The 14,973-nt window shown below is 39.5% G+C and overlaps 1 protein-coding gene across 1 annotated transcript in view; it reads left to right on the forward strand.

The window, feature by feature from the left end:
• Window positions 1–14,973, forward strand: part of MAML2 (mastermind like transcriptional coactivator 2) — a gene marked incomplete at its 5' end in the record, with an annotated part of 367,290 nt that overhangs the window by 337,479 nt on the left and 14,838 nt on the right. Inside the window, one exon of the mRNA XM_080687481.1 lies at window positions 14,132–14,335. Within this exon, the coding sequence (XP_080543607.1) occupies window positions 14,132–14,335 (204 nt within the window). The remainder of the gene's footprint in view (window positions 1–14,131; window positions 14,336–14,973) is intronic.

Here is a 14,973-nt window from a genome sequence, read left to right on the forward strand (position 1 = left end):
TGTGATATTCAATGTTGTGGTATTGTGCATATTTGGCCCAAATTCTGTTAAGTTTATGAACAGGCTAGAAATTTTTAAAACTATCTTCATGTTTATTTTTTCTGTGGATGGCTAGATAACAATATTTTCAAATTATAAAGAGAATCCAATTGGCTCAAAGTTAGTTACAGTTTTGATTTAAATATGCGGAAGTGCTCAGTATATGCTAAATGAACTGTTATTTGCAACCAGCCAGCAGCTAAAGAGCTGTTGCATTCCCAGATGTATATTCTTTTCAAAAGTACCACATGGGTTTGAAAAGTACAAAACGATGTAAACATTGGTAACTATACAATATATCAGTGTCCTTTCATGCATTCTCTCCTGATCAGCAGTTAGGAACATAAGCCACAAATGTTTACCCAATTGAAAAATCACTGGACAGTTATGTTCAAATCAAGGATCTGTTTCCAGTTACAAGTAACAGAATCCAGCACAATCAACCTACCCAAATCGCTGAGGGAAAAAAAAAAAGGTTAAAAGTTCACATAACTCTGTACATGCTAAATTTAAGTTCAAGGTTTTAATCATAAGCAAAAAGATTTGTGTAATATCTTGAATTGACAAATAATAATAAGCATTCCCAGCTAAGGCATTTCATATAATATTTGATATTGACAGTTGTCATTTCACTGAAAATTTTTGGTATGCATGTTACTTTCTTAATAACATCTAAATAATTGCAAATTATGTTATAAATTAAGTTTACCCGATTCTCATGTAATTGGTTATTCATTATTTATTTAACAACAAATATATACTGAGTATTTTATAACAGGCTTATGTGTACTAGTGGGAATGCACATGTGAATAAAACAATCCATGTTTCTAAAGTAATTATAGTATAGTAATAGAAATCATGCCTGTAAATAAATAACTAAAATGTAATATAATAAAGATAAATACAAGATATGAGTAGGACTCAGGCAATACCAGTCACCTATATTGGACAGGTACCAAGATAGACTTACCTCATTCTGAATTCTCCATTTAGATGAATTAATGTCAAGAGTCAGCTTGTGAACCCAAATTTATACTAGAAATCCTTGTAGATGGAAAAATGTCTTAAGAAGAGATTGACACCTAAAAATAATTTAGACTCTATTCCATCTTGTAATTTCAAACAAACAGAAATAGGCTAAAATATGTGTCAGAGAGTGCGTATGTGTATAAGAAACCCCTAATCTTATTACTTAACATAACAGAATTAATAAAAACTTCAGCTACTTATTTCTAGAGTCCTGGCCATAAAGTGGCAGCAGATCTGGTAGTAGTTGTACAGCTGAATTGATCAGTGGAGACAGACAAGGTAATCAGACCAAAGAGAGTTGGCCTTCCTCGTTCTTCTCCATGGTAGACTTTTCACTTAAGGTTATTGTTTTTCTTAAACATTATTTTAGTACTCTGCAGATCAAAACATGTTTGTATAGTTTGCATAAATAAGATTTGGTAAATAACCTGATTTTCTGGGAATTGATCCAAGTGAAACCTCTAATCTTTGAAGTTCGTCTCTTAGTGATTCTTAGGGAGAACTCAGCTTTTTTGAAGTCCCCCTGAAGTATTTAGTGGCTTGCTTTGCCAGTCCAAGGGAGACTTCAGGGCTGCATTTAACAGAGAACAGATGGGTCTTTTTTTTAATGTCCTTAGTGGTCATTATAATAATACATTCAAAAATAGCTAATCATGTCACATTGGAGTAAATGGACACATTTGAAGATATTGCCCTCAGTCCCTGTACTGTATCAGTGTATCTAGATTTCCATGTCTGTTATTTCCGTGCAATAACCAAGATATTTCCTCATTTCTCATAAGAGGACATATAAAGCTACTTTGTAGGTTTATACATTTTATATATTTTACTGAAGAATGGATATTCGAAACATAATAATTACCTCTAGCAAAACATTTGGTAGTTTTGTGTTGTTGTTTTTTTACAGAATCAGGGAAAATACTGGTATATATCTTTTTGAAGAATCAGTTCAGAAAAGTCAGATATTATTGGTAAAGCAATACAGTTCTAAATTGTGCTTTCCACAGAAGAATGCGAACAGGTTCGGAATTCAGTTTAATACCTTTCCTCAACATCTCCATCCCCATGACCCATTTATTTATGTCAGTCACTTTCAAAGAAGATAACCAGTTTGATTACCCCTCCCCGCTAAACAAATCTAGTGTTTGTTCATTATAGTGGCAAAACCCGTGCATGTCATGTTGTTAGGTTGTATTTTAGACTCATGGAAAAAAGGAAATCAAATGATTTCATCTCAGTGGTATTTATTGTTAGTTTGACTCAATTAAAAAGGAATGTCAACTGTTCTAGCACTAGAATGGAATTTGGAGATTATACCAAATTAGTAATCTAACTTGCATACCCTAAAATTGGAGAAAGTAAGGCCCAGAGCGGTTAAAAGAGAAGACTGCAAAATTAACAAGGTCCACAGGTCACATGAAACAGATTCCTAGAAGAATTAATGAAATAAGGTCCTAGTGTGGAAGAAGTAAAAACTGTCAAAGAAAATAACAGCTTAAAATAAATGCTCACTTTTCTTGTATCCTTCCTAGGAGCCAGAGATGGCCACATGTTTACCAACATAATCTTATTTAGGCCATACAATTGTATGAGGAAGGTGCTATTATTTACCCCTTAAAAGATAAGAAACTGAGGCAGAGAGACTTTTATAACTTGCCCAAGAACAATTAGTAAGTTATGGAGGAAATATTTAAAACCCAGGTTGAGCACTGACCTATGAATCAGGAGGTCACAGTTTGATTCACAGGCAGGGCACATGCCCAGGTTGTGGGTTTGATCCCCAGTGGGGGGCATGCAAGAGGCAGCCAATCAATGATTCTCTCTCACCATTGATGTTTCTATTCTCTCTCCCTCTTCCTTCCTCTCTGAAATAAATAAATATATATTTTTTAAAAAACAGGCATTCTGACTACAAAGGCTATATCTACATTTTTCATCAATATAGTATTTTCTCATGAGATATGTGAGCATTTTCTTAGATTTTTCCCTTCTGTATCTTAAAGAGATAAGCTAAAAGTAGTCTATAAATTTTTCATTAAAGTGAAATTCCATATTGATTTTCTTATTTCCAAAGAAAAAACCTTACATGTTTTCCTAGGTATTAGAAGCCACTTTGGGAAATCAATTTTTTTAAATTCCAGATTTATTTCATGTATAATATTTGGACATCATTTTTATTGAAGAACCAGTTCTTTATAAGAGATTTCCTTCCTTTTTGAACCATGGTATCATTTATACCTTCTTCATTCTCTATTACTACTTGCTTATTGTGTAGCCTTTACTTTTAATGTGTAAAAAAAAATGAGAGCCAAAACCAGTTTGGCTCAGTGGATAGAGCATCAGCCTGTGGACTGAAGGGTCCCAGGTTCGATTCCGGTCAGGGGCATGTACCTTGGTTGCGGGCACATCCCCAGTAGGGGGTGTGCAGGAGGCAGCTGATTGATGTTTCTCTCTCATCGATGTTTCTAACTCTCTATCCCTCTCCCTTCCTCTCTGTAAAAAAATCAATAAGATATATTTTTTAAAAAAGAGAGAAATTTCTTAACCTCTATCTTTAAAATGGAAATAATATGTAAAACAGAATCATTATGGAGATTAAATAAGATAATAAATGTCAAGCACTCAACACATGGCCTAGTACATAGCTTCCAAAAAATAATAGCTATGAGTAGAAAGTATACTCCATTCGTGTGCCTTCTTCCTGCCTTCTGAGACATGCAGGCATCATCAATATCATCATCGTCGTCATCATATCTCCATCATTACTTATCACTAACTCTTTTCTTCCTATAACATCCTTTATGCCTTAGACCCTTCTCAGGTGGCACACCCATACAAGCAACACTGGATTTAACAGTGTTGCTCGACCTTTGCCTTTCTCTCCTATATTGGCTTTCCAGGTGCCTTTGCAAAGAGCTAGCATTTTCACCCCATGTGCTTTATAACAGGAAGTTCTGTCCCATTTCCTGCTTCACACTGCTTCTGTATGTATTAATTTACATATTAATTTATACAAGAAACATTTATGGGGTGTCCACTGTACCCTGAGAATATCATGATAAACATCCCAGCCTTCTAGGCACTTATAATGAGAAACGGATATAAGCAAAGAGACTCTTGTGATATAGAGTGACACATGCTACCCCATGGGCCAGTACCAGGTGTTACAGAAGCACAGAAAAGGGGCATCGAAGATCCTTGGGAGATCAGAGAAGACTTCCTGAAAAAATGACATCTGAGCTGAGCCTGGAAAGAATGGATGTTCACTTGGTAGCAAGGGACAGGGGAAGAGAATCCCAGGCAGAGAGGATATAAACATATGCAAAAATATGGAAGGGAGAAAGAGCTCCGAGAGTCTGGAGAATTACATGTAGTGTAATTCTACTATAGCACAGAGTGAAGAAAGAATCCATTGAGAAATGAGACTGAAGAAACATGCAGAAGCCAGATGATGGAGGGCCTTGGGAGTAGGACTTGGTCCTAAATGCAAAGAGGAGCTATGGATGATCTTAAGCTGGGAGTACAGTGTAGGGACTACATCCAAGGTGAAATCATCATATCCTATATAATAAAAGGGTAATATGCAAATCAACCAAACGGCGGAGCCACCGGTCACTATGATGCACACTGACCACCAGGGGGCAGACGCTCAATGCAGGAGCTGCCCCCTGGTGGTCAGTGCGCTCCCACAGCGGGAGCGCCGCTCAGCCAGAAGCCAGGCTGACAGTTGGTGAGCGCAGCAGCAGTGGTGGGAGCCTCTCTTGCCTCCGTGGCAGCACTAAGGATGTCCGACTGACGGACATCCCCCGAGGGCTCCCGGACTGCTAAAGGGCGCAGGCCGGGCTGAGGAACACCCCCCTCCCCCAGTGCATGAATGTTGGGCACCGGGCCTCTAGTTACTTTCATAAACACTAACCTTTGGGGAAAGGGGGTCCAGCTCTCAACCTTAGGTCTATGGATGGATGGTCTGTAGATATTTAGAAAATTTGTAAATTTCTTGGAATTGTAGACAATATTATCAGTTGTATATATACTTGAGAGGATGGGAGGAGAAGCAGAATCCATAGCTTTGTGAAATCCTCAAACGTCACTGTTATCCAAAGAACAGTTGGAAACCATTGCTCTGGGGACAGAAAGCTAAAAGCTAACTTACAGAGCAGAAATTTCAGGTCTGCCACAAAGAGCCCTTCAAATGCTGAAAAGCTTCTCTTTTAAGAAAGATTTCTCATTCCTTCTTCCCAAGTTACCAAATTCTTCCCACTCCACCCTGACCCACTGACATTTTGTTCCTGGCCACTCTCCCACCTAAATGCTGCTTCCTCGCCCATGGAACTGCTCTTCTGTGCCAACCCATAATAAGTGTCCGCCTCAGAGGCTAAGAATAGATGCAGTGCCCTGGTGATTTGAAAATTAGGTAACATCTAAAGGATGAACGCTACAATGACTACAAAACTCATTCTAATCATTTGAACCAGATAATAAACATATGATCGGGGTTTCCCTGCAGGGTGGAGCAGAAGGCTCTAAGAAAGCAAAGAAGAATGCCCTGCTAAAATAGGAGGAAAACGCAGCTCCTGTTTGTAATTGCAAAGGACAAAGAAAAGTACTATCCAAATACATGTTCCTGTGTTTGCACACTCCACCTTTAAACATCTCCCCTCTCCCGGCCTCCCACCCCTCACCCCCAACAAGCCGGTTCCAGCAGACAAACTACAATTCTCTCAAGCAAATAGATTTTATTACATTCATTTCTCCTTAATATGTTTTCCTGGATTTGGATATGTGTTCCTCATCTTTTAGTTAAGTTTGTAACCTTGTCCGAGTCAACCTTTTAACCTTTCTGGGCAGCATCTTCATGGGTAAAATGAAGTTAGATGGAAGATTTGTAAGTTGCTTTGCAGTGCTTGCTCTTTGTAATAGTGGCTGAGATGGGGGGTTATTGTACACAGATCTCAAGATAGGTGTTTCTAATCCCCAACTTGCCAGTTCCTTCCAAGGTTTGCTGGGTTTTTCTCGAAGGCATTTTATCAATTCAATGTAAAGCAGCATTCCTTGGCTAGTGCAGCCAGAGAGACCAAGAGTCAGCAACATTTTTCCACTAAGGGACAGACAATAAATACTTTAGGCTTTGTGGGCCATAAGGTTTCTGTAACAGCTTGTCAACTCTGTTGTAGTGTAGCCACAGACAATACGTAAATGAATATGTATAGCTATGTTCCAATAAAATTTTATTTACCAACAAGGTGGCAAGCTGGACTTGACCGGTCATATCAGAGTTAACTGACCCTTGAAAGCAAAGACTGGCGACCTGAAGATAAGCAGTGTTTCCTTCCTCAGTCCTTCTGTTTAAAACTTGTATCCTGGATGATTTCCTGATTGTTTTGTTGTTGTTGTTGTTGTTGTTGTTGTTGTGTCAAATAGCACTGTTCCATTATTGTAGCCACCCACAGCCACCTCATTGCCCAGGCCCCAGATAAATAACTTCCGTGGACCTACCAGCTGGTGGGGAGTCTGAAGTAGTCAAGGCAACTTGTTTCTCAGGCACAGAGATAAATCAATGGCTTCATCAGCAGACAGTTGAGAAGATGAATAGCCTTGAGCAGTGAGTTCACTGAGACAGGGAAAGGAGGGAAAGAGGGAAGGGGGAAAAAAGATTAATTGAATAGCAAACCAGTTTGTGAGATCTACTGTACAAACTTGCCCAGCTGGGTACTTTATCTTGAATTTGTTTTGCAAATTGCAGATGCCTGGCTCTGGAAGCCAAGAAAAAGAAAGGGCAGTCATCCCACGCCAAAATGCTCTCATGGATCCCAAGTTACTTCATTTTTGTTGGGGGGAGGCGGGGAAATCATTATATATCCTCCTTCTAAAACAAGTTAAGAGAAACAGAGAACCATTTTACTCAGATGCCTAGAACAAGACAAATATTTTTAGAGGTTGTTTCTTTTTAATATTAAGAGAACAATACCCGCCTGATAACTTTGCTGGCTTTGTGAAACTTACTCTCCTAATAAGCCCATAAAACTACTTTAGCAGTAAAACTCAGTGGATTCAATGAGTCTTAATATTTCAACATACTTCAATGAAACCAATATATTTTTATTGATTTCAGAGAGGAAGGGAGAGAGAGATACAAACATCAATGATGAGAGAGAATTGGCTGCCTCCTGCACGTCCCCCACTGGGATTGAGCCCACAATTCAGGTATGTGCCCTGACCAGGAATTGAACTATGACCTTCTGGTTCATAGGTCAACACTCAATGACTGAGCAACACCAGCCGGGCACCAGGGACATTTTTGTTTGCTGATTTAGGACATATCTAATTGGAAGCATTTTGCCTTTTGCTGAAATCAGTCCTGCTTGATTGAACCTTTACATTCCATTAAAATGAAAAGAAGAGGTAATCCCAGCATTTTTATTACTTAACATTATTTAAAAAAAATATCTCTCATATAATGACCATAATTTACAGAGATATTTTTTCAAAGTAAGACCCCAGGGGCCAGCTCTATGTTCTGGTGTTTGTTTATTGAGATATAAGGTTTTCTTTGTACATATTGTTTCTTTAAATATTTATTCCCAAAATTGTACAAAAGAGAATATTGGTGAATTAGCTGTGAGGACTGGAATAGAGGGGTTTATTACTAACTAGAGGCCTGGTGTACGAATTTGTGCATGGGTGGGGTCCGGCTGGCCCACCCCAATGGGTGCCGATCGGGCCAGGCCAGCGGGGGGAGGGGGGGAAGGGCCGGCTGTCCCCACCCATGATCGGTGGGGGGGGGCCAATCGGGGGCCAGGCTGGCCAGGGGGAGGGGCTGCAGCCACGGGAGGTTGGCCAGCCCCCAATCAGGCCAGTTGGCCGGCCTCAGTGTGCATTATAGTGACCAGTTGTTCCAGTCATTCCAGTCGTTCTGGCGTTCCAGTTTCTTGGCTTTTATATATAGAGATTTTTAAATTCGGACCTTTTTTCAAAAGAACTTCAAACTGGCTTTAAGAAAAATATAGGTAATAATAGGAAGGACAGGTCATTTGTCCTCTAATGAAAAGAGGTAACCATTTAAAAGAGTTCAATTGTTCCCTCAATTTTCTGTCAGGTTTTATAGACATAGTTTGCAACCTTGTGTTGGTGCTTCACATGGTGATCCATAGGACAAGATATTAAGTCACCAAAACATTTGTTTACCATATGTTAAAACATACATCCAGCTTCCTATAAATGTAAATTGACCTTATACACTGCCATTTACTGGTGAACATGCTTTGATTGCTTCCAGCTAAAGGGTTTGGTCATCATGTAGCTGATTTACCGAATGGTCTCCTAGCATCCTGGAGACCATTTTAGAAGATAAATATTCCATCAATAGCCCAGTTGGAAAACTTTAAAGTATAGACAAACTGTGGTGTTTTCCAGTAAGATGCATGTACTTTGAGCCCCAAGGCCTAGAAGATTGCATGCAGCATAATAGATGCTCAGCAAATATGTGTTGAATGAATGAATAAGAGTAGAATGAAGATAATTCTAAAGACATAGCTAGATTATTGGCAGAATTTAATTTAAAAAAATACAGATATGGCCGAAACCGGTTTGGCTCAGTGGATAGAGCGTCAACCTGTGGACTGAAGGGTCCCAGGTTCGATTCCGGTCAAGGGCATGTACCTTGGTTGTGGGCACATCCCCAGTGGGAGGTGTGCAGGAGGCAGCTGATCGATGTTTCTCTCTCATCGATGTTTCTAGCTCTCTATCCCTCTCCCTTCCTCTCTCTGTAAAATATCAATAAAATATATTTCAAAAAAAAAAAAATACAGATATGCTTTCACTGTCCTAGCAGCCCTATGCTGGATTAAAACAAGGGTCAAGAAGCTTTAACCATATTTAAGCACTGGCATACTACTCTAACTCGGTGGCTTAACTAAAACTCTAAAATTTTAGAATTTTAAATACATACACATACACATACTCACATAAATGTGGAGAATTGTAAGAGACTATCAAATGTAAATTTATATTAAATCCCAAGAAGATAGGATCAGAAGCCTACTTCATAGATTAGCATCAAATACTATAATGTTATTGGTAGAAGCAGAAAAAAAAAGGCAAAATGAAAGATCTTTGAAGTTCATGATTTGAACCAATGTGTGGCTATTACTTGCTGCCAAATCAATCTTTAACTCCAGTTTCTCTAGAAAACTTGGTTTTCTATCATATAAAACACTCCATCAATGAAATACCTAATTCATTCACAATCTCTCCCTCTCTCTCTCTCTCTCTCTCTCTCTCTCTCTCTCTCACACACACACACACACACACACACACACACACACACTTTCATGTATGGGCTGAGGATGTGCCATTTTTACCATGGCCTTCCCATGCTCTTGAGGAGAAAATGAGTGTTGAAGGGAAACATTAAGTTCTATTTAGGCTGAGTATAAGGCAAAGAGTGGGACTGAATATAGAAACCAAAGCCAACACATGGAAGCATATTTTTCTTTCAAAATATTTTATGTACTAAAGTTTGCACAACATCTTGGCAATGACAGCAAGCCTGTATAAGGAGGTGTTTTGTATTTCATAGCTAACATAAGAGCAAAAAAATGAAGCATCAGCCAAATATTATTTCAATCATGAATTAAAAGAATGTAAGAATGTGTATGGCAGAGTACATGGGAAGGCCCCAGGGCTAGAAGCTACAAGGTTTTAAATTTTTCCACAAAATTCCATAAGAGAGCTTATCTCTTATGTTTCTATCTTTTGGTATTGGGAAGGAATGAAACTAGATTTAGCACAGTCCATCTGTTTGATTAGAGATAGAAAGAGATATGGTTGCATTTTCTTGGCATGCAGACCTCCTATAAACCTTAGAGGAGTGTGGTTTTACAGATTTCACTGGAAATTATTTTGATGATGTTTACCAATGTTGCCCACATTAAGCACCCTTTCCTTTCTCTTCATTTTCCCCCTTTCTACATATTTTTAATCTTTTAAAAAAAGAGAAAACTGCCTAGCACATAGTAGGTATTCAGTAAAATTTATCAAATTCATCATGGATAACTAGACTAGGCATTAAGAGATCTGGATTTTAATTCTAAGGCACTAGTAGGTATCATATCACCTAATGGAAATCATTATGCATTACTTCTTACTGTAATGACTTTGAGTGAGTGCATATGTGGGGAAGTGATGTGTGTTTCTTAGATTAACAGGTAAACTATAAGCCAGAAATCATAACTTCAAATGCCTACATGGACCAAGCAAGTACTAGAAATGAGTAAAATGGGTGGATAAAATAAAATAGGGAATAGCCAAAACCGGTTTGGCTCAGTGGATAGAGCGTCGGCCTGCAGACTGAAGGGTCCTGGGTTCGATTCCGGTCAAGGGCATGTACCTTGGTTGCGGGCACATCCCCAGTGGGAGGTGTGCAGGAGGCAGCTGATCGATGTTTCTCTCTCATCGATGTTTCTAGCTCTCTATCCCTCTCCCTTCCTCTCTGTGAAATATCAATAAAATATATTTAAAAAAATAAAAAATAAAAAATAAAATGAAATAGGGAGTAGAGGAGAGTGTGGCCAACTGGAGGACGCAAGGGCCAGCCTGTGTTTAAAGCATGGTGGGAGCCACACACCTGCAATCTAAGTGTCCTTCTCACAGCATAAGCTCCTTCAGAGAGAGAATTGTTTCTAAACCGTCTGTCATATGTGAAATAATACAACAATAAGTAATAAGAAAAATATTAATTGCTAAAATTTATCAAGCACCTACTAAGTTCCTGGATCGGTTCTGAATTTCATTTGGTCTAATTGTATGTCATGAATAGAATTGCCTCCATTTTATAAATGAGATTAAGGTACAATACTTAGTAAATGTATATTGGGTAGTCTATTAATATAATTAAATGTTAAGAAATAAAATGAAATAAAAAAAAACAGGCCCTAGCTGGTTTGGCTCAGTGTATAGAGCATTAGCCCATGGACTGAAGGATCCCAGGTTTGATTCCGGTCAAGGGCACATACCTGGGTTGCAGGCTCTATTCCAGGTCCTGATTGGGGCTGTGTGGGAGGCAACCAATGGATGTGACTCTCACATCGAAACTCCTTTCTCTCTGTCTCTCCTCCTCTCTCTAAAAATCAGTGGGAAAATATCCTTGGGTGAGGATTAACAACAACAACAAAACACACACACACACACACAAGCACAGCACAACGAGGAACAAAGTAGCAGGGCACTGAGCTGAGCCCTTAACCCAAATGAAAGAAGCACACTCCAATAGACAGTCCATCAGAGAATGACATTCAACTCATCTTCTGACACTTCCAGGTAGGAGGATGGAGGTAATTCCACAGATAGCTCATGATCTACAGCATAACTGAAACCATAACATTTCTGATAGAGTTGACACAGAACACCTTTCTGCAATCTGCAAGGCCTATCTCCCTTGCTTCACAACAAACAAACGGACTCTTGCTCCTTTATGTTGAAATAACTTTAACAATTATGAATAGTTATTGTTTATTCAGTGCTTATTACTGCTGAATATTTTGGGCATTGCATTATGTCCTCTAATTCTCAGAGACCTGTGAAGTTAGCACTGTTGTTCCCATTTTACAGATAAGGAAATTGAGGCTTTTGAACGTGAATTAACTTCTCCCAGATCACATAGCTAATAGCCAGAACTGGGATATGAATCACGGCAGGCCTGTCTCCAAAGCACATGGTTTTGTCTATGGCATGGCCCAGCAAAGAAGCCTGAAAGAAAAGTGAATTTAATGTTTGTCAACCTTATTTTGAAAACACAAAATCTTCTTTTCACATAGTCTTGCACTAAACTCCAAATTATATCATAGAAAAGAGCAGACTATTTCTGTTCAGTTTAAATTGAAGAGTGGAGGGCCAACCACTGCCTCCAATCCATCCTCACCCTGATTTCTCCAACATGACTTGTTGTCTTTACGCTTCTCTGACCTCATCTCTTTCTCCCTGTCACGGCTCTGCTTTCCTCTCATTGGTGTGGGTGGACCTAAGATTCAGTACACAGTCTTCATATGTTTTCTTCTCCATTTGCCCTCCAAGAGCACTCAACTCACAGATCTTGTTCGACTACCATTCTGTTAATGACACTCACATGCTTGTCTCCCAGCCCACCCTTTTAGTGGCTTGTAGAACATATGGGATGAAATCTTTCCCAAAAGCTATGATGGATTTAAAGTTGAGAGAACTGACTGGGCATTGGGTTCAGCTATGTGAGAGGATGGTTCCTTTAAGCTGCTCAGAGATGGCTTTAATTATTTTTCATTAACTCGTGAGGAAGACCAAATCCCCTCCCTATCTTTACACCCTTATCCTCCTCCCCAATGCACTCTCTTCCATGTGCCTGACTGAGGGGCTCACCCCTGAGGGGAGGGCTCAACAAACATTTGCTTCATGCACAGATAGGTTGGCACAGATTTAAAGTATGAACATCTTTCTCCTCAACGCTTCTCATCTCAACTGCAAAACAACAGAATATAGTGATTAAGAACTGGAGTTCTGGACTCAGACAGACCCAGCTTCAAATCCTCCTCCATGACGTACAGCTGAATGATCTCTCTGAGCTGAGGTTTCTCTGCTGCAAAGCTGGGATAATACTACTTCTTGCTGGTTGTTTTGTTGGGAGGAGTAAACGAGAGAGATCAAGTCAAGTGTTGGGCACGGTGACTGGCCTGCAGTAAGACTCAGTGCATGGTCACCTTTAAGATTACTTTATATCCTTTTGCTTTTGAGGGCAGTTGGTGAGCTCTGTAGCCACAGGGATTCCTAAAGCAAGGCCTTGCTTCCTACATCCCAGGCTTTTTTTAAAACTCAGCAGATAAGGAAAGAAAGAGAAAGATAAAGGGGAAGAGACTACTTACTAGACTACTACTGCTTGTCAGGCATCCTGAGAGTTGCTTTATCTTTTTAAGCTCTTGTACCTTCACACAGTCCAGTTGGGGAATGAGAGTTGGATTTCATTGCTCCCACATAGCCAGTGTATCTCAAAGAGCATTCCCTGGGCCGATGGGCATTAGAATCACCTGAGCAGGTACCCGATCCACAGCCTCAGAATTTCTGGAGCAAGGCCAGGGCATCTTTGACTTTGTACTTGTATCATGTAATCTAAAACTTGATCCTATATTTGCTTGTATTTTTACATGTAAGTGTGTAAGTTCTTCCGTAATTAGATGATAAAGTCTCCAAAGTGAGGACAGTGCTTTCTAGTTTTCTTGTAACCCCAACAGTATAGAGCTCAATTCTAAACACATCATCAGAAGTTAATGAAAGTATTTGGCTGGGTTTGGCTTTCTGCACTGCAGGGTCCTGACCTGTCAATACCTAAAGATTGGTAGAGACCTTAAATTAGAATGGAGATTCACTAGTACCCAGTATTATTTCATATACAATGTGAGTTTTCAGTACTTTTTCATTGCCAGTCAGTTAGGTGCTCTTTTATTACTTAAGCACTGAGATTTCTGACTTACTGACCAAGGAACAAAATTAACAAGTCTCTGAAAAATGAAGTCCTTTTCAAGTTTGGTAGTGTTTGTAAAACAGAAGTCACAGGCCTTCCTGCCTTATCATCACAAGCGAGGCCCCTTCTTTTCAAAATGCTTATTCAAATTTTAAACATGTGAATTGAAACCTAATTTTCTTTGCAGGATCAGCATTGATATGTGCTAACCTTAGGGAAAAGGGAGAACTTGTTACTTTATGATGTGTTTGTTCCTGAGCAATTGAGAGGTTTGCCATATGTTTTTATGGTCGTTTTCTTTGAGGTTCCATAAACACCTTCTGGAATGTGGAGGTTCCCCCACCAGAGTCCTAGGGGAGCTTTTCCAGGGCCCTAATGTCACTGACCCAGCTGCTTCGGTTGCCATGATATGCAATTATTTCTTCTACACTTAGAAAGCAATTCTCTGATCTCCAATCCGTTAACCATGTTTGATCTTAACAAGATGAAAAATGTTCAGAATCTAAGCTTATGATCTTTGTGATACGTTTTGCTTCTTTCAAATCACAGTAGCTTTCTCCCTCCTTTCTCTTCTTTAGGATCAACATACTGTGGTAGGCCAGAGCACAGGCCCCAGTCCAAGTCCCAACCCCTGCTCAAAGCCAAACACTGGAAGTGGTTACATGAACTCCCAGCAGTCACTGTTGAATCAGCAATTGATGGGAAAGAAACAGACTCTACAGAGGCAGATCCTGGAGCAGAAACAACAGCTTCTCCTGCAGCAGCAGATGCTGGTGGATGCGGTAAAACTTTCTCCTATGGTCTACTGCACGTACCTGCTGGCCCAACTGAGAGAGTTCATTACTTTCCATTTCTATTTGCTGCCCTTTTCTGTGCCTACTTATGGGACAGCAAAAAGGGTGTCCTGTCTCTAAGAGAAGTTAATTCTATACATGTGAAGTGCTTCAGGGGGAAAAAAAAAAATACTTGATTTACCAGCTGCTGGACAGTTGGAAAGCAGGGCACCTCAGCTAACAACCCTGCCCAGCCCAGGAATGTTTAGAACCACCAACAGGGGCACTTGAATCAGGCAAAAGAAACCAGTCTTGTTCCGTAGCCCCAAGGGGCAGAAATAGTGAACAGAACTCTAATCAGCTCAAATCCAAACTGATTTTAGAGATAAGAGAATTGTAAAAGCAGTTTTAAAAGCCAACGTGGAGTTTCGTAACTTAAGATTTGGCTTTTAAAATATAGCATCTCAAATGGGGGATTTTTTTTTTAAGAAAATTGAAAATGTATTTCCCACTTTTATCATATGGAAGTAGCCTTAAAGAAAGGCAGGGCCATTATTTCCCACATATTACCCAAACATTAACCCTGTTTAGTGTTTATCTGCTCATTCCTTCTGTATTCTCAGACATACACATGCACTCAACAGCTG

This window comes from Plecotus auritus, assembly GCF_963455305.1.
Source record: "Plecotus auritus genome assembly, chromosome: 9".
Lineage (NCBI taxonomy): Eukaryota > Metazoa > Chordata > Mammalia > Chiroptera > Vespertilionidae > Plecotus > Plecotus auritus.